The sequence below is a fragment of the Amblyomma mixtum genome, chromosome 7 (assembly GCF_055824585.1).
Source record: "Amblyomma mixtum isolate Tamu chromosome 7, ASM5582458v1, whole genome shotgun sequence".
Lineage (NCBI taxonomy): Eukaryota > Metazoa > Arthropoda > Arachnida > Ixodida > Ixodidae > Amblyomma > Amblyomma mixtum.
Genome location: NC_143018.1, coordinates 8,156,372 through 8,168,925, shown reverse-complemented (window position 1 = coordinate 8,168,925; position 12,554 = coordinate 8,156,372). Strand labels below are relative to the sequence as shown.

Here is a 12,554-nt window from a genome sequence, read left to right as displayed (position 1 = left end):
ATCTTGGAGTGCCCATTAAGCAAGGGCGGATTTATGGGTAACTTTTAGAGAGGGTGTATTATGGGCAACTCTTAGAGGGGTCTTGAATAAACAGCGCGAACGAAGACGAGCACAAGAGACAAGGAAACGGATGACACAGCGCTGTGTCGTCAGTTTCCTTGTCTTTTGTGTCGTCCGTTTCCTTGTCTTTTGTGCTCGTCTTCATTCGCGCTGTTTATTCAAAATGCTTAACCAACTAGCCCGCCGAAACGTGTTAACGCATCTTAGAGGGGATGGTTAGGAGGGGGGGGGGGGGGGGGGGGGGGGGGGGGCAGTCCTATTTGTGCAATGCATTTCTTGGACTCTCTACGATGACAGAACAGGATTTTTTATGCTTTCCCATAAAATAATTTCTTGCCAAGAGGGGAGGAGATGGGACAGCAGCACCCGTGCTATGCTCCTTAAATCCACGACTGCCACTAATTTATAGATAGCTGTTAGCAGCTGTTTTTTTTTTTCTTAACATTACATTCCACTCACACAGTTCTGTGCCTTTAATACTCGATTTCATTTTTGTTGGTGTGGATTTGAGCCAAGGGTTAAGAAAGAACAACAATTTCTTTGCAATAATGGTTGCAGATTTAACAAAACTTCTGTTTGGGCTAGATGGTGCATAGCTTATTTTGAAATGAATTCAAGCACACAAGAACACGCACACAAGAGAGGAAACACACAGGAGAGGCGCTAGCAAGCCATCCAGGATCCAACACATAACATAGCACACGCAACTTGTCTTGACACCTTCTAACTTGTCGCCACAGCTCGGATCTCAAAAGCTTCAAAAGTTAGAAGGTGTCAAGACGAGTTGCGTGTGCTATGTTATGTGTTGGATCCTGGATGGCTTGCTAGCGCCTGTCCTGTGTGTTTCCTCTCTTGTGTGCATGTTCTTGTGCGCTTGAATTCATTTCAAAATAAGGTTGCAGATTAGCTCTGGCCATGAGTTCAGATTAGAAAGTTCGCAAGGCGTCGCGAAAACATGCGGATGCTCTCTTGCCTGTGGTGGCTGGCGAATCCCTTCACATGGCCAAGCCCAGTGCAGCCGGGGGTGGGGCACCCACTGCTCGGAAGCGGGGCTCCAGGAGGGGGTGGCACCAGGGATCCCGGCGGCTCGAGCGGGTGACCAGTGCGGGTGCACCAGCCCACCGGGTGCATGTCCGGGCTGTCGCAATCCAGGAAAAAGTCGCGCTCGGGCGGCCAGCCATCGAAATGCACCAGCAGTCCTCGTGGCCGCAGCGCGGCCACACTGGTGACGCGCACAAACCGGCGGTGGCGTGGGTCTACCACTTCCAACCGGTGCCCAACCTGGAAGCCCTGGGGCCCGCTACGCGGACGTAGGGCTCGCGCAGGAACGCCCTGGGCCCGGTGCTCTGACAGGTAGCGCTCCCATGAAAACGGGCCTTTCCAGCCTGCAGTAGAGAGAGAGAGAGACAGAGATAAAACTTTGACCAAATGTTTAGGGGAATCCCCCAAGGTGGGAGTAGATTTGTGATAAGGGAGTAATTACTCACTGACATCCACCCGAGCGCAGCCATACGGCTACAAAAGAAAGCTATACAGCTTTCTCAGAAACTTCGTAGTTAAAGAAAAATTCGTCCTAGTCTGGGGTTCGAACCCGGGACCACCGCTTCACCGGAGCAGTCACGTTTCACCGGAGCAGTCGCTCTACCAAGAGCGACTGCTCCGGTGAAGCGGTGGTCCCAGGTTCGAACCCCGAACCAGGACGAATTTTTCTTTAACTACGAAGTTTCTGAGAAAGCTGTGTAGCTTTCCTTTGTAGCCGTATGGCTGCGCTCGGGTGGACGTCAATGAGTAATTACTCCCTATTAGATTAAACTTTACTGGTTTCTAAAATGATGGCCAAGTCAGGTGGGTGGATTCCTTAGTTCAGGACTCCCGTGGCTGTACTCACCCGTAGTTGGTGTCATGAGTGTCTCTCCATGCTCTCGACTCCAGTTCGGTGGCCGCAGCAGTGGGGAGCCAGCGTCGGCCCAGAACGCGCCGCTCTTGTCCCTCCCATCAGGTGTCACCAGAAGTCGGCCGGTGTCGGTGATGTCAGTCAGCGTGGCTACGCAGGCTACACCGGTGTTTGGATCGACTGCTTCCAGCTTCATGCCAGCCCGTAGCGGAGCACCGGGCTGCGTGCAGGCGCGGTTTGTGAAAAGCTGTCTGGGTGCTGCCTGAGAGCGTGACGCTCTGAGGTACTGGGCCCAGTTGAACTGCTCCGATGTGTAGCCTGCAAGCAAAACAAAGTGGGCCTCAGGAGAAAGACACAATTTTTGTGGGAAGTGTGGGAACAAAGGGAGTCAGGTAACAAGTACCAGACGATCCAAAAGTAACAAAAATTTTAAAAATCAATAATTGGAGTACAACGATGTAGTTTTCACAGAAATGCACAGAAAGACATGCTTTTTAATAATGAAAAACTTAACTGCCCGAACAGTTATGTTTGCCACCAGCAGGTGGCACTTACAAGAGCACCATAGTGTCACTTAGTGGTGACCAATGTAATTATTATGGCAATCAAATTTTTCATTATTAAACAAAATTCCAATCTTTCTGTGAAAACCATGTTGTGCTATTGTTTACACTTTTCCATTCACTGAATTTCTATTTTTTCTGTTACTTTTGGACTTCCACAGCTATCGAGTACAATGCCGCACAACTTCGATGGACCCCAAGATTCCAGTGAAATGTGAAGCTGGGGTAACTGGCAACAAAAGCTATAGCACTTATAAAAACAGGAAAGAACAAAAAGCTAAAACACAATGCAGCAGCTCTTGAACTGTAGTCTACAACACAGCTATGAGCGGCAACTACATCACTGTTTTGCTTTTACCAATTTATTTTTTGCCAAGACGTATTTTCTGACTGGCTACTTCTACATGTACCGAGTTGCATTCTTTTCCAATAAAAATAGTTACAGTAGAATCTCGAGTCTACAAATCTCATCGGGTCGTGAAAAATATTTGTGTCATTCAAATTTCAACTCATCCAAAACGAGCAAAATCCATAAACAGGAGCAAGGGAAATGCATTCATGCATTCTGTTTACAGCTCACAGTATTTATTCACAGATGAGCACCGCTACTCACTGATCATGGTGCCATTGGAGATTGCAATGTTCGCAATGATGTTTGGCCGTGTGCCAAAGCTCAATCACACTGTCAAAACAATGAGCAAGCTGCGTGCCACCGCTCACTGCTCGCAGTCAATGATGCTCCCGGTAAAATGCAATTTGGAGCAATTTTTGCAGCACTAAAATTTTCAATCTGAAACACTTCGGAGCAAGGATCTTCAATTTAGGAGCAGTCTGGAGCACTAAATTTTCGAATCTGGAGCACTTTAGAACAATAAAATATTAGTTTAGAAGCACACTCAATCATGTACTTTTAGTTTCCAAATCTCCTAGGTTGGCACATGCAGCCTTTCTTTGGCAGGAGGAATCTGTAAAATATTTCGGAGAGAAGGCGAAGGAGAAGAAGAAGACATCTAGGAGCCTCCAGTACGCAATTCTTTTCCGCCATTAAAGATAAACCTAGAATGCAAGCAGTCAGCTTTCTCGTTCTTATATATAGAGCTCCATTTTTTAAACAAACGGCACAGTGCCAGGGTCACCGTGGCGCACAAATTAAACCGAATTTATCCTTGTGAGCCAGGCCAGTTTTGATCAGCCCTTGTTCTGGCTGAAGCATGGTGAACATTTCTGCCTGTAGTGCGCACATAGCCTGCACTAACGCTGAATGATGTATAGTGCTCCATTTACTTCAAATATAAGTCGACACATACCCCCTCCCCTCAAGCACCCGCACAGACCAATGTTATTTAGTTCCCCATGCGATGGAATGGCAGTGCATGAGCAACTCAAAGCAATAAACGTGGAACAATGCTATCACAAAGCCAGCAGTCAGAGGCAAATAAGACATACAACCACGCGATAAACCAGCGCCCTCGCATGTGGCCCGGCCAAGTAGCGGCAAACGAAACAACCAACGGTTTGGTAGTTTCGGATGCTGGTGCGATGCATGCTCCGGAGGTTACCAGAAGTTTGCTCTTGCAGTCATTCATACGGGGGAAAGCGACTGCCGGTGCAAGCGAGCCAGGTAAACGGCAGGCAATTGACTTTTCTTTACTGAAACCGATTTACGAACAAATTACCGACATTTTTTGATACCACCCACTCACCTTTCACAGCCAAGCACGGCGATATGGCCGCACCAATCTTGCGACAATGCTGTACTCGCAAATGACCATCAAGTAGATAGGATCCAGCATCCAGTAAGCGTAGCAACAACACGAAGCTGTACACTCTTTGTCAAAAGTAACCAGGCTCCATGGTTTGCTTCTCATTCGGATAGTAGAGCCCTCATAGCTTCCCTAAAGATGAAAAAGTCCTTTGAAGGTGAGAATGGGGGTTCTTCTTCCCATACAGAGATTTAGAGCTTGAGGGCTGGCATAAGAGCTTCAATGTACGACTGAGAAGAAAAAACATGCAGCCTGGTTACTTTTGACAAAGACTGTACATGTTCTTGAAAGAAGGCTATCCAAATCAGCTCAACGAAAGCATGCCTACCCTTAGGAGGATGCAGTCGCCTGTGGGTTCTCTCACACCAGCCGGCCGGGTACATCTCGGGGCAGTCGGCATTCACCCAGAAGTCATAGGCGTCGGCATAGCCGTCCAGGTGCAGCCTAAGCCGGAAGCCAACCACTTGCGCCACTGTCACCACGCAGAACATGTTTGGATGCGCGGGGTCCACAGCTTCCAGCTTCATGCCGACTCGAAAACCATTGGCCACCGTTGGTGGCACTTGGTGCTGCATGGTTTTGATACGGGCATAAACCTGGATGCACTGTTCGAAGTGTGTGGCGGCAAAGACATCTGCTACAACAAACATACTGTATTTACTCGCGTAATTTGCACACCCCTAGACCTGGTTTGTAAAAAAAAAGAAACCTTCATTCACATATGTACGGGTGCATGCAAGGAAAGCTTGAGAAGATCGGTGTAACCGTGCTGCCGCATGCAGCTGAAAAGGTGTTAGTGACAAGGGGATGAAATGCACATTGCTCACACGGCTCGCTCGAGCTGGTGGTCGCTTCCCCGGACAAACAGCTGAGAAAGCAAATTTCCAGTAACCTCTGGCACACGCTGGAATTCGAAACTATCAAACCACTTGCTGTTCAGATTGTCGCTAGCGGTTCAGTAGTTTCAGATTAGGGTGCTTATGCATCTGACCACCCAGGAAAGTAACCGCTAGCGCGAGCGAGCCCGGTAAACGGAGCACAATTCATGCCCTCACCACTCGCACCTCTCACAGCCACACCTATCTTCCCAAGCCAGTCTTGTGTGCACCAGTGAACATGCTGGTGGTCTTGCACGGTGCAAAATATGCGAGTAAAAGCTTTTTTTTTTTTTGAAGTATGGGCAAAAAGTAGGGGGTGTGCAAATTATGCGAGTAAATATGGTATTCTTCACGCTAATGCCAGGCTTTGTGGAGACATAAATTAGCCACACCGCCAAAGGTACAGGCGCCCAAATCTTTAACTGGCGTGTGCGAGCGGCGACTTTTCTGTGCGTCAGCGCCATATGACGGGGCGAAGTTGGAAACAGGATGAGGCTAAGCGCATGCTCACAAAGCCCGCTCGGCTGGGGCCGTCGTCTGCTAGGCTGTTCCTTCTTAAGGACGTCACCCCTTATTATCGCATTTCGACGAGCAGGCAGCGTGAGTAGACGAATGGTTTTGCTCGCACTTTACGTTCCGAAGAACAGCGTTGTAGCAACCAAGCGAGGAAATAAAATGAAAGATAGGCCGAACACTCCCAATCATGCGATAAGCCTGAGAACATATATCGTTCATGTGTTATTTGCTGACGCGAAAGCTTTTTTTCATCTGCACGAAGGGCGCTTATCAACACGGTGCGTGCTTTATGCTTCAGCGTGGCGACGAAACTAAAAGGCCGCTGTGAAACTGAAGTGAAGCTGCTCTGCAGCCGTGCTCGCAGCAGTTCGGAACAGTTATTATGATGCCACTCTGTGTATGTCAGGCGACAAGGCTCCGAATTATAGGGATGTCATTCGGCACCTCATTGCAGAAGGAGATGCTAAAGCAACTGGAGTGGCTGGGGCTTCAGTGGGCAGAATCATACGTGCCTACTGGGATGAAGGTCGGATCGAAGATGCTCCTCGCTACCTCACCAGGAAAACAAAAGAAGAAGACTTGCAGATTGTTGCCTGAGCTAGTGATAACGCTTTCATAACGATAATGACCCATGTTCTCCATTCATAATGATAACGACCCATGTTCTCCGGCTTATCACATGATTGGGCGTGTTCGGCATATCTTTCAGTTTTATTTCCTCGCTTGGTTGCTACAACGCTGTTCTTCAGAACGTAAAATGCGAGCAAAACCATTGGCCTACTCACGCTGCCCGCTCGTCGAAACGCGATAAGAAGGGGTGACGTCCTTAAGAAGGAACAGCATAGCAGACAACGGCCCCAGCTGAGCGGGCTTTGTGAGCATGCACTTAGCCTCATCCTATTTCCAACTTCGCTCCGTCATATGGCGCTGACGAACAGAAAAGTCGCCGCTCGCACACGCCAGCTAAAAATTTGGGCGCCTGTACTATCCGCAATGAATGAAACACGAAGAAAACTGAAGAGCCAACACAAAAACACCAACATATTAGCTCCTGGATAGCAAAAGTAAGCAAGTTTTTTCTGCAGAAAACTTGGTGAAATGCATGCTATAGTTTGCCTTGAAATCAAGGAAAGCAATACAGATAAAATTATCGTCCTGCCTGTCATAGAAATTGAGTTAAGGGGTTTTGAAGTCGCCACTTCAGAAACAGTTAGAAAAGAAGTTTCTAACTGTTTCTGGAGTGGCGACTTCAAAACCCCATAACTCAAGTTTTGCAATAGGCAGGAAGAAAAGTTTACCGTTATTGCATTCTTTAATGTCGCGAAGATTAAAGCCATGCATTTCAGCAAATTCCTTGCAGCCATATTTCTTAAAAGCTCTCTCCAAAGGACTTATGTAACATGTTGCATAAGTGCATAAGGACTTGTTTTACAGTAAATTAAATGACATCTTTAGAGTCAGCCCGCACATAAAATGCATGTCCCCCGAAGATTGAATAATTGTGACTTTACTAATAAAAATCTTTTTCAAAGAAGAGAGTCCCCCTTGATCTCACCTTTGACAAAATAGTATCTTTTTAATAAACTTGGTATTTCACACGGCAGTCATTCTGGCTGGTTGGTACTTCGATCAGACAAGAAACATTATGTTCTTGAACAGGCACTTGCCTCTCGAAAAAGCCTTGCTGGAGCAGCCTGGGCCCCAATGCGCTCCAAATACTCGTTCCACGAGAAAGCTTCGCGTTGAGGTGCTGGGGGACTTGGCCGGCTATCGCGTGGCTCCTGCAAGAAATGCAGAATAAGCAGTGCACCACACATCCCCACCAAGAAATAGAAGCTTGCCTCCAAGGGACACCACTAGAGTGAAACATGGGTGCAAGAGTTCTCTGGATCAGGGGTTCTCAAACTGGGTTCAGCGGGCTGCTTTTATGGGTTCCTTGAGCAGCCACACTGGCTAGTCCCCCTCTTCCCGGTACACTTCAGGCGGGCGATTGCGAAGCGGGCACATTACTTGGTTTGTTAAAACCAATTCAGGGCATTAGCTCTTCTGAGCTCGTTCCTCAGTTCCACGTCATTGGCATCCATAGCGTACACAGCAAAGACCTTGGCAGCAAGTGCAAAAGCAACATGTTGTTGTCATGGTCATAGAAGGAAGTGCAAAATGCTGAGGCTATTGCAATAAGTTTGTATTTATGTGTGGGTCTGCTTGTGATGATTGTGGTATCATACTTTTTGATGTTTTGAGTCCAACAAAGGGTCCCTGTGCACAGAAAGGAAAACCTGCATCGCCCGTTAAAATCAGTTGTCAGTTCACATTCTTATAAAAAGTTTAGCTCGTTGCTATCATCATAAAGAACATATGTCTGCTTCCTGCACATTAGTGCTTGCTTAACATCCATACAAACAGGACCACATATACTTATTAGACACACGAAAATAGTCAACACCAGCCGTAGTTTAACCTCATGAAGCTTCTATCTGAAAAAATTCAGTTTAAAATAGTTCAGATATACGCAAACAAATGCCTGGCATCGCTGCCTCTGAAGAAGGCTTAAATTCTCACCTCGTCATCCGAGTCATCTCCATTCGGAATGGCCTTGCGTTTCCTCTGCTTCAAGTGCTCTTCCTTCCGCTTTATGTGCTCCCTAAAGGAGACAAGGGTCCGTGAGCATATCCGCCAACTGTTCACACTGGTTTATGCATTCTGGCGTGCCCGGACCAGAGATGAGACTGCAGCAGCGCATGGAATTCAAGGCTAGCCCATTTCATGATCTTATTAATTAATTTCCATCACTAATTGTTAATTAGTAATTAATTAATGGCCACGGCAACAAGAATGGATGACCAAGATGGCCTCTCACCTGCTGGCAAAGTTCACGTAGCACAGCTGGCTGCAGAAGAGGCCGTCCCGAACAAACTCGCTGCGGAGGCCGTGGCACCCGCAGAACTGACAGCAGATGATCACTTCAGGAGGCGGCTTCCGCATGGGCCCCGAAGTCGGAGTCACGGCAGCTGTGGCTGGCCCCACCACCTTGGGTGCCTCGTCTAGGCTTCGAACAATGCCTGCTGTGGGGACAGCGTGTGTAACACACAAAATGAGACGCATTCAGTTATGTATCTTTCTGCTGTAATTCTCATTAATCGGGGCCCAGAGGACAAAATGAAGCTCGCCTGCATTGATATGTACAGTCTTTGTCAAAAGTTTAGAGCCCAGTGGGTTTGCTGCTAAGCCTCGCAGTGGGACTCCTGTAACATTCGTGGTGGTCCTACCCTTTGGAGGAGGCAGGACCAGAAATCTTCTTACCTTCAGCAAATTTGGAGCGCTGGAGATGCATTACGAACCAGACAGTGTGCTTCAGAAGCAAACCCCCCTGGGCTCCAAACTTTTGACAAAGGCTGTACAGCTGAGTTCTAATGACAAACACTGTATTTTCACTGAAAATGGAAAAGTTCACAAAAGGAAATATGCCCGCTGCAATGGCTCAGTGGCTTTGGTGCACGGCTGCTGATCCCAAGGCCGCAGTATAAAATCCCGACAGTGGCTGCTGCACTTCGATAGAGGCGAAATGTTTGTGTCTGGGAACTTTACAAAAAAAAAAAAAAAACACTGTTCATTCAACTATCCTCACAGCAAGCAACTGTGCTCACTGTTTTACTACTTATCTTATGTACAGGGTTGGCCAGAAGTCTTCAGGCCACTGGTTCTACTTTGAAGTGCTATTGTGAGCCAGTTTTGGCACCTATGATGCGACTAAGATCCTCACAGGTGAGGGTAATACCCTTCCTTACCCTCTGCAGATTTTGAGCTGCGGTAGTGTGGTAGATGCTCCACTGCAAGGCTCCAAAGCAGACCTTGTGGCCTGGTAACTTTTGACCAACAATGTACTTGTTTTTGAACTCTGTTCTACTTTGAGGGTAATCCTCGAGAGTGAAAATCTTACCTTTGTGGTTGACCGATTCTGGCTGCTGGACCGAGTACTGAGGCACCACAAAGGCCTTCAGGGGGCTCTCCGGTGGATCCGGAGGCTTGTTGTCGGGCACCACTTCCTCAGCGGCTACCACCTCCAGGGTGCCAAACTCAGTCAGGCGAAACTGCAACCCAAGGAAAGAGAACAAGAAAATTGGAGGGGACACATAAGCTCCACCTTAAGGTTATGATGCAATAGGGTTAATGAGTAAATGCCCATATATGTTGAATTGATCACTCTCAACTTTACATTCATAGATCATGGGGAGTCCCTCTTACCACTCCTTTCGCACTGGTGCAGCAGTTAAAGGATGTATCACTGCCCTGCGAGAGCAGGCGCTGCCTCCAGTGGGGCTTGTGCGACCTAAGTTGCTCTTCCCGAGCAACCTCTTGCAATCATTCATTCATTTAACAGCCATCTGCCACGGTGGGCAGTTTGCTCGCAATCTGGTGGGCAGGTTGTGATGATGCCACAAGGTCACGTGGCCTAGGTGGCCCACCCTACGTCACCCATTTTTCACTCAAAACACTGACAATGCTGACGCCAGATTTTCTGGGTAACGAGGCCTTTAACACGATAGTGTTCTCCTCCTTCCAGGGCACGAGAACTACCCCCCCCCCTTCGGATGGTTCCTATGGCAACCATCCTCCAGTTGTGCTTTCTCACACTTTCATCATACCCTCCTTCTTTCACGGTAGCCACCTACCAGACGGCTCCTGTGGTAATCACCCTTTACGTACACCTTCCAATGCTCTCACCGTACCCTTCTCCTCTTTCCAGGGTAACTACCCTCTGGGTGGTTCCTATGGCAACACACCCACCGGTTATGAGGACTGCTACTACACGCAAAACCAAGGAATCGGCGTAAGAGCTATAGCTGTAAAATTGCTGTGTGTACGCTTCACTGCATAACACACTAAACTCGGGTGACAGCTGTCACAGGGTTTTTTCCTCTCTTGCTAATGCCCAAGATCCACAATAAGATGTCAGACCTACATACTCTGCTGCAGTTTAGACTACTAGAACAATCAACAGTGGCTCTCCCCACTGCCTTCTGTCTTTGTCGAGGTGCTCATAACAGCTGGGCTGCCATTTTTCTTTTTTTATATATTTATTGATACTGAAACTTTTTTTAAGGGACCTCTGGTGAATTTTACCTAGATTCTGGGAGCCGTGTATAGGAGGGATAAATGTGGGGGGGCAGCATGCAAGGTGAACACAAGACAAGTCCATGAATGGTGTCCCAGACAGTTGGGCACAAGTATCTTCATACCTACACCTGATAATGAAAAATTATATTAAGGTGTTGTGTACAGAAGGTTGTCAGTAGGAGCTTGTCAACAGAGGTGTCAAGCTTTTGACAATACAGCTACTGCATAATTTCCTTTCCTCAAATACAATTTTCATTTTGGCCCCTCTTCCTCTTTCATTTTTCACTCCCACAAACAGATGCCAGGTGGAGATATGTGAGACAGTTACTGTGTAATTTCCTTTCCTCTAATACAATTTTCATTTTCATCATTAGGCCCTCTTTCTTCTTTCACTCCCACTTCCTCCCTTCCTGTACAGTGCTGTTCAGGTGTCCATTGAGACACAGAGAATCACTGCACCATTGCCTTTCCTCAAAAGAGATGACAGAGAATTACTGCACCATTTCATTTCCTCAAAAAGCATTGTGTGGTTGGTCGCATTCCATGGACTCCCTGGCAGTGCTACAACACCCTGTCCCTTAAGCTTAAGTGTCTTTAATTAGCTATTAATTAGTATCTAGTCATTATCAGTAATTAGCTGTTAATTAGTAATTTGCCATTACATAATAATTAGTCATTAATTATTTGGGACATCATCCAGTGGTGACGTAACCAGTGCCACACTTTAAACAGTCATTTTTTGACAGCGATGTAACGTACAGAACCACAATTGATTTCCGTAGATATTTCGATGCATCACAGAAATCTCACATTAATAAAGTTGGTAATTAGCAAAGTTAAGAAATTTTTCGTTGGTTCCTGGAACCATGAGTGTATTAGGTACATCGCGATTTTTTTGAAAGGGCTTAAATATATTCATCCACATAGATTTCTTTAAGTTCCACTGCCAGTGCTGCTGGTTTTGCTAGAACTTCAGCATGGGACTGAAGTCATGGTGATGTTAAAACGATCACTTCCATTAACAGCCTAGCAAAATCTTTCTTTAAAGCTAATTACCTTCATGTGAACCGGTCTGTGAGCACCTGACTAAGTACGAATAAGCTAGAAGCATTTTCTGATGCTTTTCGTTTGTTACTGAGTTATTTACCATGTTGCCTGTGCCTTTGTCCTATGCTAAAAGGTGCAAGCTCTGTGCACTTGGGAAAGATGAACTTATTTCCCAAGCACTGTGTTTCAAGTTGAACATTCTGTGTCAAAAGCTAGAACAAAAACAACAAAAATAAATTAGCTCAAAGTTTTTATTAGGCAAAATATATTTTGCTAATCTCTGTTATTGAGATGTTACCTTTACTGAGTATATTACGTAAAAGCATTTGCTCAAACAGCTGGTCCAAAACAGCCCTACGATGTGGCCATGCTGTAAGCAAAGCAAATGAAACAAAGCCTCTGTATAGACGATTTACAGCGCCATATCATGGGAACTGTGATGCCTCCATTACACGCCTCCTGACTGCTAGGCGCCTTCCTCACCGCGACGGCTGGTGCATTTGGTGGTTTGGTTCCGACAACCACTGTTTCGGCTGATACAGTTGTAAAGGAGTGGGAATACAACACTAGGGTTTGGCCAGAGCTTCAAAGGACATGTGAAAATCCTAATTTGATCATTTGAGGCGTGAAAATGTAATCAGACTTCATGTCACGGAGAGCCACTCAGCTCTCCGCCTCTTCGAACCATCGAATGGACCGCCTGAATGCTTGTCTT

General features: G+C 46.8%; 1 protein-coding gene across 5 annotated transcripts in view; it reads right to left on the bottom strand.

The window, feature by feature from the left end:
• Nucleotides 1-12,554, bottom strand: part of l(3)mbt (lethal (3) malignant brain tumor) — a 46,839-nt gene that overhangs the window by 16,994 nt on the left and 17,291 nt on the right. For 4 of the 5 annotated variants that reach the window (XM_089551533.1, XM_089551535.1, XM_089551534.1 and 1 more), the window contains 7 exons: nucleotides 9,615-9,765; nucleotides 8,535-8,739; nucleotides 8,237-8,318; nucleotides 7,342-7,455; nucleotides 4,609-4,849; nucleotides 1,949-2,272; nucleotides 1,034-1,445 (listed from right to left, as the gene is read on the bottom strand). In XM_089551533.1, coding sequence (XP_089407659.1) covers nucleotides 1,034-1,445; nucleotides 1,949-2,272; nucleotides 4,609-4,849; nucleotides 7,342-7,455; nucleotides 8,237-8,318; nucleotides 8,535-8,739; nucleotides 9,615-9,765 — 1,529 coding nt within the window. The remainder of the gene's footprint in view (nucleotides 1-1,033; nucleotides 1,446-1,948; nucleotides 2,273-4,608; nucleotides 4,850-7,341; nucleotides 7,456-8,236; nucleotides 8,319-8,534; nucleotides 8,740-9,614; nucleotides 9,766-12,554) is intronic. The other variant, XM_089551532.1, reaches the window with a different exon arrangement.